This window comes from Phoxinus phoxinus (assembly GCF_949152265.1).
Source record: "Phoxinus phoxinus genome assembly, chromosome: 17".
Taxonomy (NCBI): domain Eukaryota; kingdom Metazoa; phylum Chordata; class Actinopteri; order Cypriniformes; family Leuciscidae; genus Phoxinus; species Phoxinus phoxinus.
In genome coordinates this window covers 25853618-25865487 of record NC_136892.1, presented here as the reverse complement: position 1 = coordinate 25865487, position 11870 = coordinate 25853618, and the positions used below count along the sequence as shown (strand labels likewise).

Below are 11870 nucleotides of genomic sequence, written 5' to 3'. Positions count from 1 at the left end.
AAACAACTACAAAGAAACAGCAAACAACAAATTGAATTAAACGTGAAATTTTTAAATAGAAAAATCTAAATAGTAAGCCTATTTTCTTTATTGGTGGTGCTTGCGAAGTGAATCGAACGGGCGTATGCCATTTTTGTCCAGCGGTAACTTTGTGACCATATCTCCACATCAGAATGGGTGGGCTCGTTTCACTCGGCCTAGCAAGCAGCCAATAAATGGGGTCATTTCAACTTCCTAACCATGCCTTAGCAACCACACTGTACATTTTTTGTTTCAACTTAAAACAGTAAGTGTTCACGCTGCCTTAAAATTTAGTCTAGTTTAGTCAACTCAAATATCCAAGTTGTCACTTAGTACAACTTCACATTTCAAGTTGACTTAAAAGCACAAACACTTGTTTTTTTTAAAGTTGAAACCATTTTTTTTTTTTTTTTGCTTTTTACAGTGCAGTTACAGCACCCTAGAAACTACCCCATAGACTTCCACTGAAAAAGAATGAGATGGATATGTCTGGATCAGAACATTGTGGAGACATGGGGGTGGTATTTTTGGACTCAGACTGGCAAGCACTTTCTAATTATCAGAACAACATGCAGAACACCATAGAGACATGCAAGTTGTCTCTTTTGATACATGATGTCAGTAGGCTTTAGGTTTCATCCTGGCAACTGTCTAGCCACGCCCTAGCAACCATTAAGAGCACCCTAGCAATCGTGTAGTAAATCGAATGGGCCACAACTCTGGATCAAAACAACATAAAGACGTGGGGGTTTGCTCTTTTGACTCAGACTGCCAAGTAATCTTTAAATACCCCCCTGGCAACAGCCTATCCACACCCTAGCAACCGTATAGCAACATAAACAAGCCATATTTTAGCAGCATTACATTGTTTACATATGAGAGCACCACTCACATCTTCAGAAAATGTACATATAGTTTTGACAACCTCAAATAAATCCCTTTTTACAGTGTAGTTGGATTTATTTCAAATATAGTATTCTCAACTTCCCGAATTCATTATATAATGAGGATTTATCGTGACAGACATCAAGCTACAGTATTGAGTCTTTACCTTTTTTTTTTACCTTCAAGCAAAAAAAAAAAAAAAATTATGTTTGTCAATGCTTGTCAAAACATGCACTGTATTTTACACAAGTTGCTGAAAGGTGTATAAGCTATTTTAAGGCTGCTTGGTTGGTATACCATTGAGAGCATTTGTTTCTAAAAGGCAGGGTGGGTTATTGTAGGTCATCTGCCATGCAGAATCTTATTTCTACTCCAATGCACAATCACGTGCCCGTCGTGTACATTCTTGCCCCGGAGATCACAACCACCACAGGGAAGTGTAACCCCTGATCTTACACAAGCTACACACATTATCCCTCATTGAGAACGGGAATAGTCCATTCAGTGACACTAAACAACAACAGGCCTTTTTTAACCCTTTAAGTGTCACCCCCCTTTTTTTGAATATACATGAAAATGCACTTTCCGAACTTAAATGTTTGTAACTCAAGAATGCTTTGGAATATGGATGTAAGATCGGTCTTGTTTTAAAGAAGAAAATTGTAGAAGTGAAATAAATTAAGAAAGTGTAACAGAAAAAAAGTTATAGAAGTTTGAGTTTATGAAAATAAAAAAAATAAAAAAATAATTATTCATATTTTATATAAAATATATTTTTTCAAAACCCTGGTGACTCTAAAACTGCACAAAAATCAAAGCCAAAAATCTGAACAAGTTGTGTTTTAAATTTTAGGTTGATATCTCAAAAAATGAGCTTTCAGTAAGATTTTGTTTGGGCGCAGTACCACACTTTTTCACTAGTTGACATTACTGCCCATATAAGGGCGCCTTTATTTCCATATATGGTTTTTCTTTATTTCTAAAACATTTTCAGACCTTTTTTTTTTTAAATAATTGAACAAATGCTATCTTTTGAACTCTTGGCATGAAAACAAACTGAGGTTTCTACCCTTTTTTTCATGATTTTTCATGTTCATCACTATTTCAAAATAAAGGACTGAACACCTTGAAAATATTATTGTTGCAAATTGATCAATTACAGCTCCTCTGTAATATATTTTGAAAATCAGTCACCAAATATGAAAACTAGAGATTGTAAGCTTTCAACTGATATATAGTTTGTCAATATTAGTTTAGGTTTAGTATAGGATATTACTATTTTAAATATGTAATGAATTTGGGCCCACCGGTGGGCCGGTGACACTTAAGGTTAAAGTTAAAGTAACTGTACCTTCAAGCGTTGGGCCTTTTAAACATTTTTTTTTAGATGAGTCCATAACTGCAGTATGAGAAGAGAAGGCATAAATGGATATCTGTTAGTCAAGACTAGGCAGTCTATTCTTGTCCTTTCTTTGTTCCTAGTGTAAGAGAGAAAGATGAAATTTGTTAAACATGCACCATTTGAGTTTATTAAAGATTCTGCTCTCAGCTAAATAGATTCATAATCAATAATTCTGGATCATTTAATACATTTCACTTACTCAGCACACTGCTGCATAGTTTATCCTGTTAAACCAGTAAATGCTATGGCATTATCGTCCAGATATTGTGGCAAGTTATGCAACATTACATTACTTTTATTAATTATTTTTAATATTAGGCTACTTTAATTCAGCAAGGATGCATCACATTTATCAAAAGTGGCAGTAAAGAAATTAATAATGTTACAAAATATTACCATTTCAAATAAATGCTGTCCTTTTGAACTTTCTGTGTCAAATGTTTTCAACAATTGATAATATTAAGAAATGTTTCTAAATCAGCATATTGAAATTATTTCTGAAGGAATAGCCAGCTTTAAAATTAAATAAAATATTTAAAATAGAAAACAGTTATTTTAAAGTGTAATAAAATTTCACAATATCACTGGTTTTACTGTATTTTTTAATCTATAAATGCATCCCTGGCGACATTAGAGATTTCTTTGAAAAATATTTAAAAAATTGTACCAACCATAACCCTTTGAACAGTAGTGTAAATAAGTGAACGTGATACAGGCCTACTGGCCAATCAGAATCAAGTATTCAATAAAGGTCTGTCTTTGATACAATCTGTATTGTAAAAAACGCGCTATATAAATAAAGGTGACTTGACTTGACTAGACTATAAATTAACTAGAAGGAAGAGATGATCGGTCCACGAGCAGCTTTAGGGTGGTATAATGCTCTTTTCACAAGATGTAAAATAAGTATTTGTAATAATATGTCTCCAGAGTGTGTATGTGAAGTTTTAGCTCAAAATACCTCACAGATATTTTTATATAGCATGTTAAAATTGTCGCTTTTTGAGGGTGAGCAAAAACGCACCGTTTCTGTGTCTGTCCCTTTAAATGCAAATGAGCTGCTGCTCCCGGCACAGGGGGCGGAGCTTCAACAGCTTGTGTCCTTGTACCTCACACAAGAAGGTAAAGACTCAAGAAAAAGTGACAACACATAGAATGCAACAGGACATTTCTGAATGGTTAGTTGATGAATTTATGTAGCTTATGTGTAAGTTATCTTCTAGTCATTGATTAGCATATTCTGTCTTGATAATCTATAAATCGCGTTTCCGGGGGCGGGGTTTATGTAAATTTTAGGGTTGATGTCACTAACCCAGGAGGAATGTCATGTAGTCCCTACCAGCCGTTTGTTGTAGTCCTTAAAAAACTATTTCTTTATAAGCAAATATCTTTCTTTGCTTTGAACTTCGTAACTTTGCAGATGTTGTTTATGCTCAAACAGCAACACACTAACTAAAGTTAAAAAAAAAATCATGATCAACCACCCCTTTAAGAGGCTCTACAGCAAACTGTCACAACACATTAAAGAGCCACAAAACGTTATTTATTGTTTAAATTTCTTAAAAAAATTACCAAAATTTGAAAGTTGAGACCTTGTTTCATATCACAAGTAACCTGGTCTGTCCTGTCTGTCAGTGTCCTCTCTGCTCCGCGATGTATGTTTCACTGTGTGAGAAGAACGTGGTGTGAGAGCGGTGTGGCTTGTCACACATAGCAACAGTAACTAAAGAGTTACTAACTAGTCTTTGCGAACGGTCTGCAGAGTTAAGAACTGCACATTATTAAAGCATACTCAAAACACTCACCAAAGTATACAGGCTAACACAAGTATGCATCAGCACAATATAACAGCAATAATAAGCAGTCATATTTCAAAACCCACGGTTGTGTAAAGTAAATGCCATACTAACCACACTCAATAGGTCAAACGTTATCTGCGACCCCACAGTCCAACAGTGTCCATTGGTCTAAGAGGTCTGCTGGTGGTTCAGCGTTGATCTTGGACCCACTGTCCTGAGGAGCAAAAGGGTCAGTTGTAAAGTACAAATCAGAGGTGTGGAATAGGTTGCCAGGTCTTTGTAAGAAAATCCAATGGCCAATCAAAAATAGCCTGATGGCCATAACCCAAATATCAAAACATACCATTCCCACACCTAAAATACATATTTTACAGTCACTGCATTGCAAATTGAAAACCACTAGGCCTATATTGTTGTGATCATAAACGCGGCCCTTCTTCAGAAAGCTTCTAGCCACTGATTTTTATCATTGGTAGAATATAACATCTTTCAAAACAAGCATTTCTGTCAAACAGAATTTATGCAATATGTCAAACCTTTTAACCCGCAGGGGAGGAAAAAAGTCAGCGGGAAAAAGTTTAAAAGAAGCCCAATTCCACGGGACAACCCGAGACTTGGCAACCAAGGGTGAGATGGGTTTGTGACTGACGTTGGGGAGAAGGGCTCGTCTCGAGTTGTGCTCCGCTGGGTCTAATGTGGCAATTTTTAGGTGTCAGTGTATCAGATGAGAGACAATTAGACAACACATTCAGACTATGATTGTAAAACCATTCCAACAAAGGCCCTCACATAATTACACAATTATGAACGATGTCTAGGAATTCAGGAGCCAAACAAATGGAATTATTTATTATAATATGAAAATTAATTATGATGTATGCCAAGACTGTCTAATTTCTGGCACTTTGCCATTTACTCTTTCGGCTTGCCTGAAGCTGATGGTCATTGTTTCTCTGCAGTATATTTCATGCATGAAATAATAATCGAATGCCAAGTGAAATATTTGTGCATGAATCAAAACATCTTTAATATCTTATTTTCTATATTTTACTATTATTATTGCATTCCTGTAACTAAAACAGTAGAGCATTCTCAGGAAATGTATCAAAAATACATTGAAAGCAGTGGATTTGGATGAAAGCGTGTTAAATGCATATATGTAAAAAGTATATATACCGGTACATATATACACAAATATACATACTGTATAATACTGTATACTATACATATACATATACTATACATATATATATATATATAAAGGTATATATATATATATATATATTTTAATCCATTTAAGAATGCACATTTTCATCTAATACAAAACAACTTCCCCTTTTGCAAAAACTAACATTATGTCATTGTTCAGTTGAGAAAATTGGGCTGAAAGACAGGCATCACTATGAATCATGGAGGTGTACAGAGAGCCTGGCACCGTCACAAAAAAAGGTATGATATTTTTTTGATTCATGATGTCAAATCACAGTTTTATTCAAGTAGACTGACTCTGAAATCATCAATCTTAATATATGCAGTTCCCTTAGGATCTCTGAAGCTCTCGTCTCACTGTTGCTGCCAGACTAAAAGTCTTCATCTGCATTCACGTCTGCTTCTCCATCTTTCGACTCCTGCTCTTTTTTCAGTTCTGCCCTGCCCGTCTCAGTCTGATAATAGTCTGACTCAATCCACCCGGGGCAATTGGACAACGTCACAAAGATGTCTTCGTCTACTTCCGTCACTTCGTGCACTCTCTGCTTTATGCCTTTGGAATACCACCGCAGGGTAGAGTCTTCTTCCATGGGGTTTTTGGCCTTGTATATCCCCTCACCTTCAGCCAGAGTGATCTTATACTTGTGCTTTGGACACACAATACAGTGCTTGTTGTTGATTTCCTAAGCATGAAACATTAAACAGGGTCAAAGTTCAAATGGGAGGTAACAAAGCGTTTCAAGTGCTTCTATGGATCACTGACTGATTCAGCTGCTTGAGCAGAAATGGGTTTACCTCAATATCTCCTGTCTCCAAGCTACTGCCAGCATCTGTTAAAAAAAAAAGAAAAAAAGTTAGCAGACATATAGAATCATCTGACCTGAGCAAATGACCACTGGTTCTGTGCTTATATGCTGTTAGTATTATAGTTGGCACACATGCTCAACAGCAATGCTACAGTGCTCAGTCTGCTACTTTGTCTCCCTCTAGTGCAGAAAAATAAGCAAAGATGCTTTTCATGCTACTCACGGTAGCACTGCAGGTCCATTGCATGGAAAGTTCTCTGATGATATATAATAAGAATGTCTCTTCCGTCCAGAGTTACAGTCATTCTCTTGGCCTGAATGAGATCTTCTTTCTTGCCGATAAAATACAAACGAGAAGGCTTCTTTTCATCCATGGATTTGGTGGGGTTTTAATTATGCCTTCTGTGGAAACAGTTTTATAAATAAAACTCACTTATTTCAATGCAATCCACCTACTAGTCACCAAAATAATAAATAATTTCAGTGACACTACTATATATATATATATATATATATATATATATATATATATATATATATATAGTATATATAATATATATATATAAAAACACACACACACACAGTCAAATCATACATTTATACATTTACATAAAAATGTGTGTGTATACATATATACACACACTTTAACAGTATGTAACAAAGTTTGTAAATATATGTGTATGTATACATGCATAGCCTATATATGCTTTACATATACACAAATATATTTTATATTTACAAACTTTGTTACATGTGATATATATATATACATAAACACACACATTTCATCAAAATAAAAAGTTGCCTGCATATTAGGCTTTTTTTTTGTGCAATATTATATAAACCATAGGCCTTCTAGTTAGCTACAAATAAAATATACACAATTCTAAATTTGTATTATATACTATCAAATTTTGTATACAGTAGCCTGATATTGTTCTAAAGTGAATACAAATAGGTCTGTAATAGAACAAATATCTATAAGATAAATCAGCTTGGCTTCTCAAACCACGTTTCATATCAGTTAAAAAGACCAAATGCATTCGCATTTAACACATTTAATCGTTTTAATCAATCATTTAAATTCACTTTTTAACTGTAGCCTACATATATGCTAATATATATGGACATTGCTGAGCAAAAATTTTAATAGAGTTTTACCTTGTCTTTGTCGTTGTGAATCTTGTGACATGTGCGTCCAGTAACGTTTAAATGTCTCCTGGTCTGAAGGATCCGGTTATCTCGAGCCCACCGGGTGTTGCGTCCAGCACTATCAGCCCTGCAGGCCAGGACCCACTCAACGCGCTCAACATTATCTATGTTAAATGCATAAAACTACTTAACGTCATATGATCATTAACTGACAGATTAATACACTTTGAGATCTAACATACCAAAAGGAAGTTTTAAAGTTTAAAGTTGCATTTGATTGTAATTTGCCCAACTATTAGTGCCATCATATCACATTATTTAAACCAATTTTATTTTTTTGTAAATAATACGTCCTTTCCCATCCAAATAACATTTTATATATGTTTTACCTTTAAAAACAGACAATAAAATGCCTAGACTCCTATTATTTAAATTTCCACTTAGGTAGCAAATCAGAGAGCGACTCTGACTGCGTACTCTTGTACATCATCTTTGCGCTACAGCTGCGCAATCAAAACAGGAAGTAGCCTTCATATTTTGCTCTTGTACATGTGTCAGTCGCTTATTAATTTACAAGGTTATGTGTCATCTGTTCTAAACAAAAAGTAACATTCTATCGGCTAGACGTAAGTGGAATAATTTCTTAAATTAAAACAAGCCATAATTTAAGATTAGCTATTGAATGGTGTTAGCCTGCTGTTTTGTCTAGATTAGGAAGTACATGCATGTTGCACTTACGAGTCCGATTTAGTTAATTATTATTTCTAACCCACAATTTGTATATAAATAACTGAAAACGCTTTCAAGAGACTTGTAGGTCGCATTACCTGTGGCCGTGGGCAAAAATAATTTTAAACCAGGTGGTTTAAAAGTTTTTTGCCCAAATTGTCTACTATTTGTTTTTCATTTGTATCCATTGCCATGCGATGTGCTAAATATGACAGTAAATACTTTGGAACTCCTATAAAACCATCAAACAGACCTGCTAAGACGGTTTAATGTGGTTTTCTCCGCAGGGATTCTACAAATCAAAGTTTAAAAGAGTAGTTATGTTAGGTAGGTATTTTGCAGTGTTTCCTTTTAGAAAGCACAGTGAAACCAATTTTGTGTGAAAACTGTAAGACAGTTGCATGTGCTTTACCAATATTTTTTTTATTCTAAGATCTAAATAAATAAAAATATCTAAAAGATAAATCAGCTATGATAGACCTTGTCAAACATTGTCTCATCTCAAATTATGATTTTAATACATATATAATTTTAACAAAGAAAGCAAAGTAAAAACATGTTTGTTTTTTAAAACTATAATTGACAGTTGCATGTGCTTTACTAGAGTGTGTATTTCCAGGTCATGGCATTGCGGGCATGTGGATTTGTCATTTTTCGGCGTTTGGCCCAGCACCCTCCTCCTGATAATATAGAGTTCCTGCTGCTGCAGACATCCTATGGAGAACACCACTGGACACCACCCAAAGGTGCATCTCACAGCTTCTCATGATGCTTTTTAGTGTTGAACTCACTGGACTATAGTATCAATTTCCTTTGAAGCCACAAGATTTACCTTTAGTTCTGCCAATTTAAAAGAACATATTATGGGTTATTTTCAACAAAGTCTAGGCTATCTCTACTAACAGAAAATGAGTCCATAAGGCATTACCATAAGATCCTCCACCTATATATATATATATGTATATCTCCTCACTTGAAATGAAGATTTACACAAATTTACAGTTCAAGTAAATAAATAAAAACATTTTGCTGCGGTATTAAAGTAAACCACAACTGCTGCCAAAATTACTGGTGATTAAAGGTAGGGTAGGCAGTGGCTAGCAAGAGCAAGCTAGCTTTGAAAGTATAAGACCCCACCATCCTTTCAGAGCACGAGATGAGAGATGCCGTCTCAAACCACGTCATTGCAATAATAATGATTATAAACTGCTTAAAGAGAACTGACCTGTACCACCTGACTGCTGCAGATTCATTTCGGCGTCGATAGTGTTGCTGTTGCCATTGAAACGCATAAATTCGAGTTTATGAACCGCTCCGAGTATAACGTCACGGGTTTCAAACTCTTCCAAATTACAGTAGTTATGGTGTGAAAGCAGCATAAACTGGTTGCTTTGGTTCATGGGGAACTGTAAAATGTTACTGCTGTTTCGTTTGCGGTGCTCGGTGACACATCTGTCTAACTCTAGATAGCACGACACGCACCGATGACGTGTGATGTCATTGCGAGTACAGAGCGCGCCGGAGGTATTAAAGTACATACGTTGACAGGCAGGTAGGACATCGTAGGATTGGACGAACATTTTATGGTCCTGCGCCTTCCACAGACGATATATACACATACATTATTTAGACCACTTAACTTAGTGACCAACCCTACCTTTAAGTCACATGACCAGAAGCAAAGAGAGAGAGAGGGACTAATTCTACAAAAATAACAAATACCTAGAAGGTAAATCATCTACAATAGGCATTTTTCTATTTTAAATATGAAATTATTATTATTTTTTAAATCAACTAGGACTTCTTACAGTTTGTCACATGGCCTATCAGTAAAAACCATGTGGCTATCTGCAATTTCTTAGTATTGTTACTGGAAGAATAACATTGTCCTCCCCCTCTAAGGTCATGTTGACCCTGGAGAGGACGACTTCACCACCGCCTTGAGAGAAACGCAGGAAGAAGCGGGTTTAGGTAAAGATCACCTGCATATTGTCGATGGCTTCCTGCAGAGGTTACGCTATCAGGTCCGAGGAAAGGACAAAGAAGTCCTCTACTGGTTGGCAGAGCTCCGTGACCCAAACACACAGGTCATTCTCTCAGAAGAACACCAGGATTACCGCTGGTCAAAACTAGAGGAAGCCTGCAAGCTGGCAAAACACGAGGATTTACAGGACACACTTACAGCAGCACAGCGGCATCTAGAAACACAGGGCAAACAGTAACATTTACACTTGGTTTTGACATTTAGACACTGACAGAGTTGAATACTTGCATTCATCTTTATAAATTTGTTATAGTGCAAATTATGTATGTGTAAAGAGACATTTGACATCCGTCCTTTTTGCGTCTCTACTTGAATTTAATTTGAACTCATAATAAATTGCTTCCACATAGTTAAAAATGTTAAGATAAACTCACAACCACTACATCTCCACCAACAAACAAAACAAAGCTGCCATTCATTTCAAAGAATGTTCAGGGTTCAATACAAGTTAAGCTCTAATGACGCCAAGCTGCTAATTACCACAGAAAATTATTTTGAGTCACTCTACAAAAAAAAACCCGCACTGAAGGCTTCCTCTACCAGGCTTGTAAATGCGTTTTGACACCATAAACATACAATTAAAAAAAAAAAAAAGTTGTGTGGTAATCAACAGTGTGCCTCATAAAACTTGCATTGTATTTAACCTGAACATTTTCTTTAAGGCAAGTCTTGCGAGAGAAGACAGTGGTCTTTGGTCACTTTTTATACACCAAACTATACAATCTAATTATATCACTTTTTTTTTTCCCCACAAAAGTTTCTCTGCGTACTTTAAATGTTTTCCAAGTTGCAGTTTAGGTGACTAGTAATTGAGGAAGTGAATCGGAAATTATTTATGAATTGTATGCAAGTTATTTTGTGGACTCATGCCGATTGTCCTAAATTAATTATAATGAAACCAGTAAATAAAAAACCAATGCTCATGAACCAGTGCTGTTTTAGTATTCTTTATATATTATAGCTTTTAATAATATTTTAAATTAGCTTTTATTATTTTCATTTTTAATTGTCTTTTTTTTTTTACTAGTGTTAAAAAATATATTTCTAAATTATTTTAGTACTTACATTTAAACTTTAGTTGCTAAGGTTAGTTGCTCTATTTCAATGAACAATTTTTTTTAAAATAATTTTAGTTAATAAGTACAACACTGTCATGAAGTGAAAGCATCTATATGTGTTGTCTAATGGTTTAATTGCTAAGGAGCATTAACTCCTGTACATACACACAAACAAAAATGAATTGAATCGTGATCATACAAGCACAGTCTTAAAATGATCATACTGGACATCCCACCCACCCCACCCGCACCTCCACCACACAACTCAAATACTTATGTTTAGAATAGAAATAGGTATCAATTTAGATTCATTCTTACTGTTTTTCCATTCTTCTTTACGTGAATCTTTAGAATGATATTCCCTTTAACAACATTACAAGAAAAAGGAAATGCATTGAACTTAAGAGCAAATAATGAATTCAGCTGTTTTGATCAGGACCACAAATCCTGTCTAAGAATTAGCATATGAAAAACAAAAAATCCTTAATGAAACATTAAAAACACAATCATGACACAAATAATAAAATCCTTCAAGACAAATCCACTGTCGACTAATGTCACAACACTTTGAAATGAACTTGTTTTGCTGTGCACAGGGGTGTAAATACACCAAGAGTCTCTTGCTGAACGTGAAAAATCCAGTCCGTTTTAATCGATTCACGTCCCTGTTGAGCCCCCATGGCTCATAGTCCAGAGGTTCAAGAGAGCGATTGAGTCGGGAACGATTGTTCTTGATAGTTCAGTGAGTTCCAGATGCTCGGCAGA

At 35.3% G+C, this 11870-nt stretch overlaps 2 protein-coding genes across 3 annotated transcripts; one reads left to right on the top strand and one right to left on the bottom strand.

The window, feature by feature from the left end:
- Positions 1-5536: 5536 nt before the first annotated feature.
- Positions 5537-7778, bottom strand: rfesd (Rieske (Fe-S) domain containing). Its single transcript, XM_079587083.1, has 5 exons — positions 7664-7778; positions 7284-7438; positions 6346-6524; positions 6112-6146; positions 5537-5999 (listed from the first exon to the last, which is right to left on the bottom strand). The coding sequence occupies exons 3-5, from the start codon at positions 6494-6496 to the stop codon at positions 5688-5690; spliced, it is 498 nt and encodes a 165-aa protein (XP_079443209.1). The 5' UTR covers positions 6497-6524; positions 7284-7438; positions 7664-7778; the 3' UTR covers positions 5537-5687.
- On the top strand, positions 7732-10796 carry nudt2 (nudix (nucleoside diphosphate linked moiety X)-type motif 2). Of its 2 annotated transcripts, XM_079587085.1 has the most exons (4): positions 7732-7900; positions 8291-8330; positions 8623-8749; positions 9906-10796. In XM_079587085.1, exons 3-4 carry the CDS (start codon positions 8626-8628, stop codon positions 10223-10225), a joined length of 444 nt encoding a protein of 147 aa, XP_079443211.1. In that variant the 5' UTR covers positions 7732-7900; positions 8291-8330; positions 8623-8625; the 3' UTR covers positions 10226-10796. The 2 variants fall into 2 exon arrangements, with proteins under 2 accessions (XP_079443211.1, XP_079443210.1); XM_079587084.1 differs by lacking the exon at positions 8291-8330.
- Positions 10797-11870: the final 1074 nt, after the last annotated feature.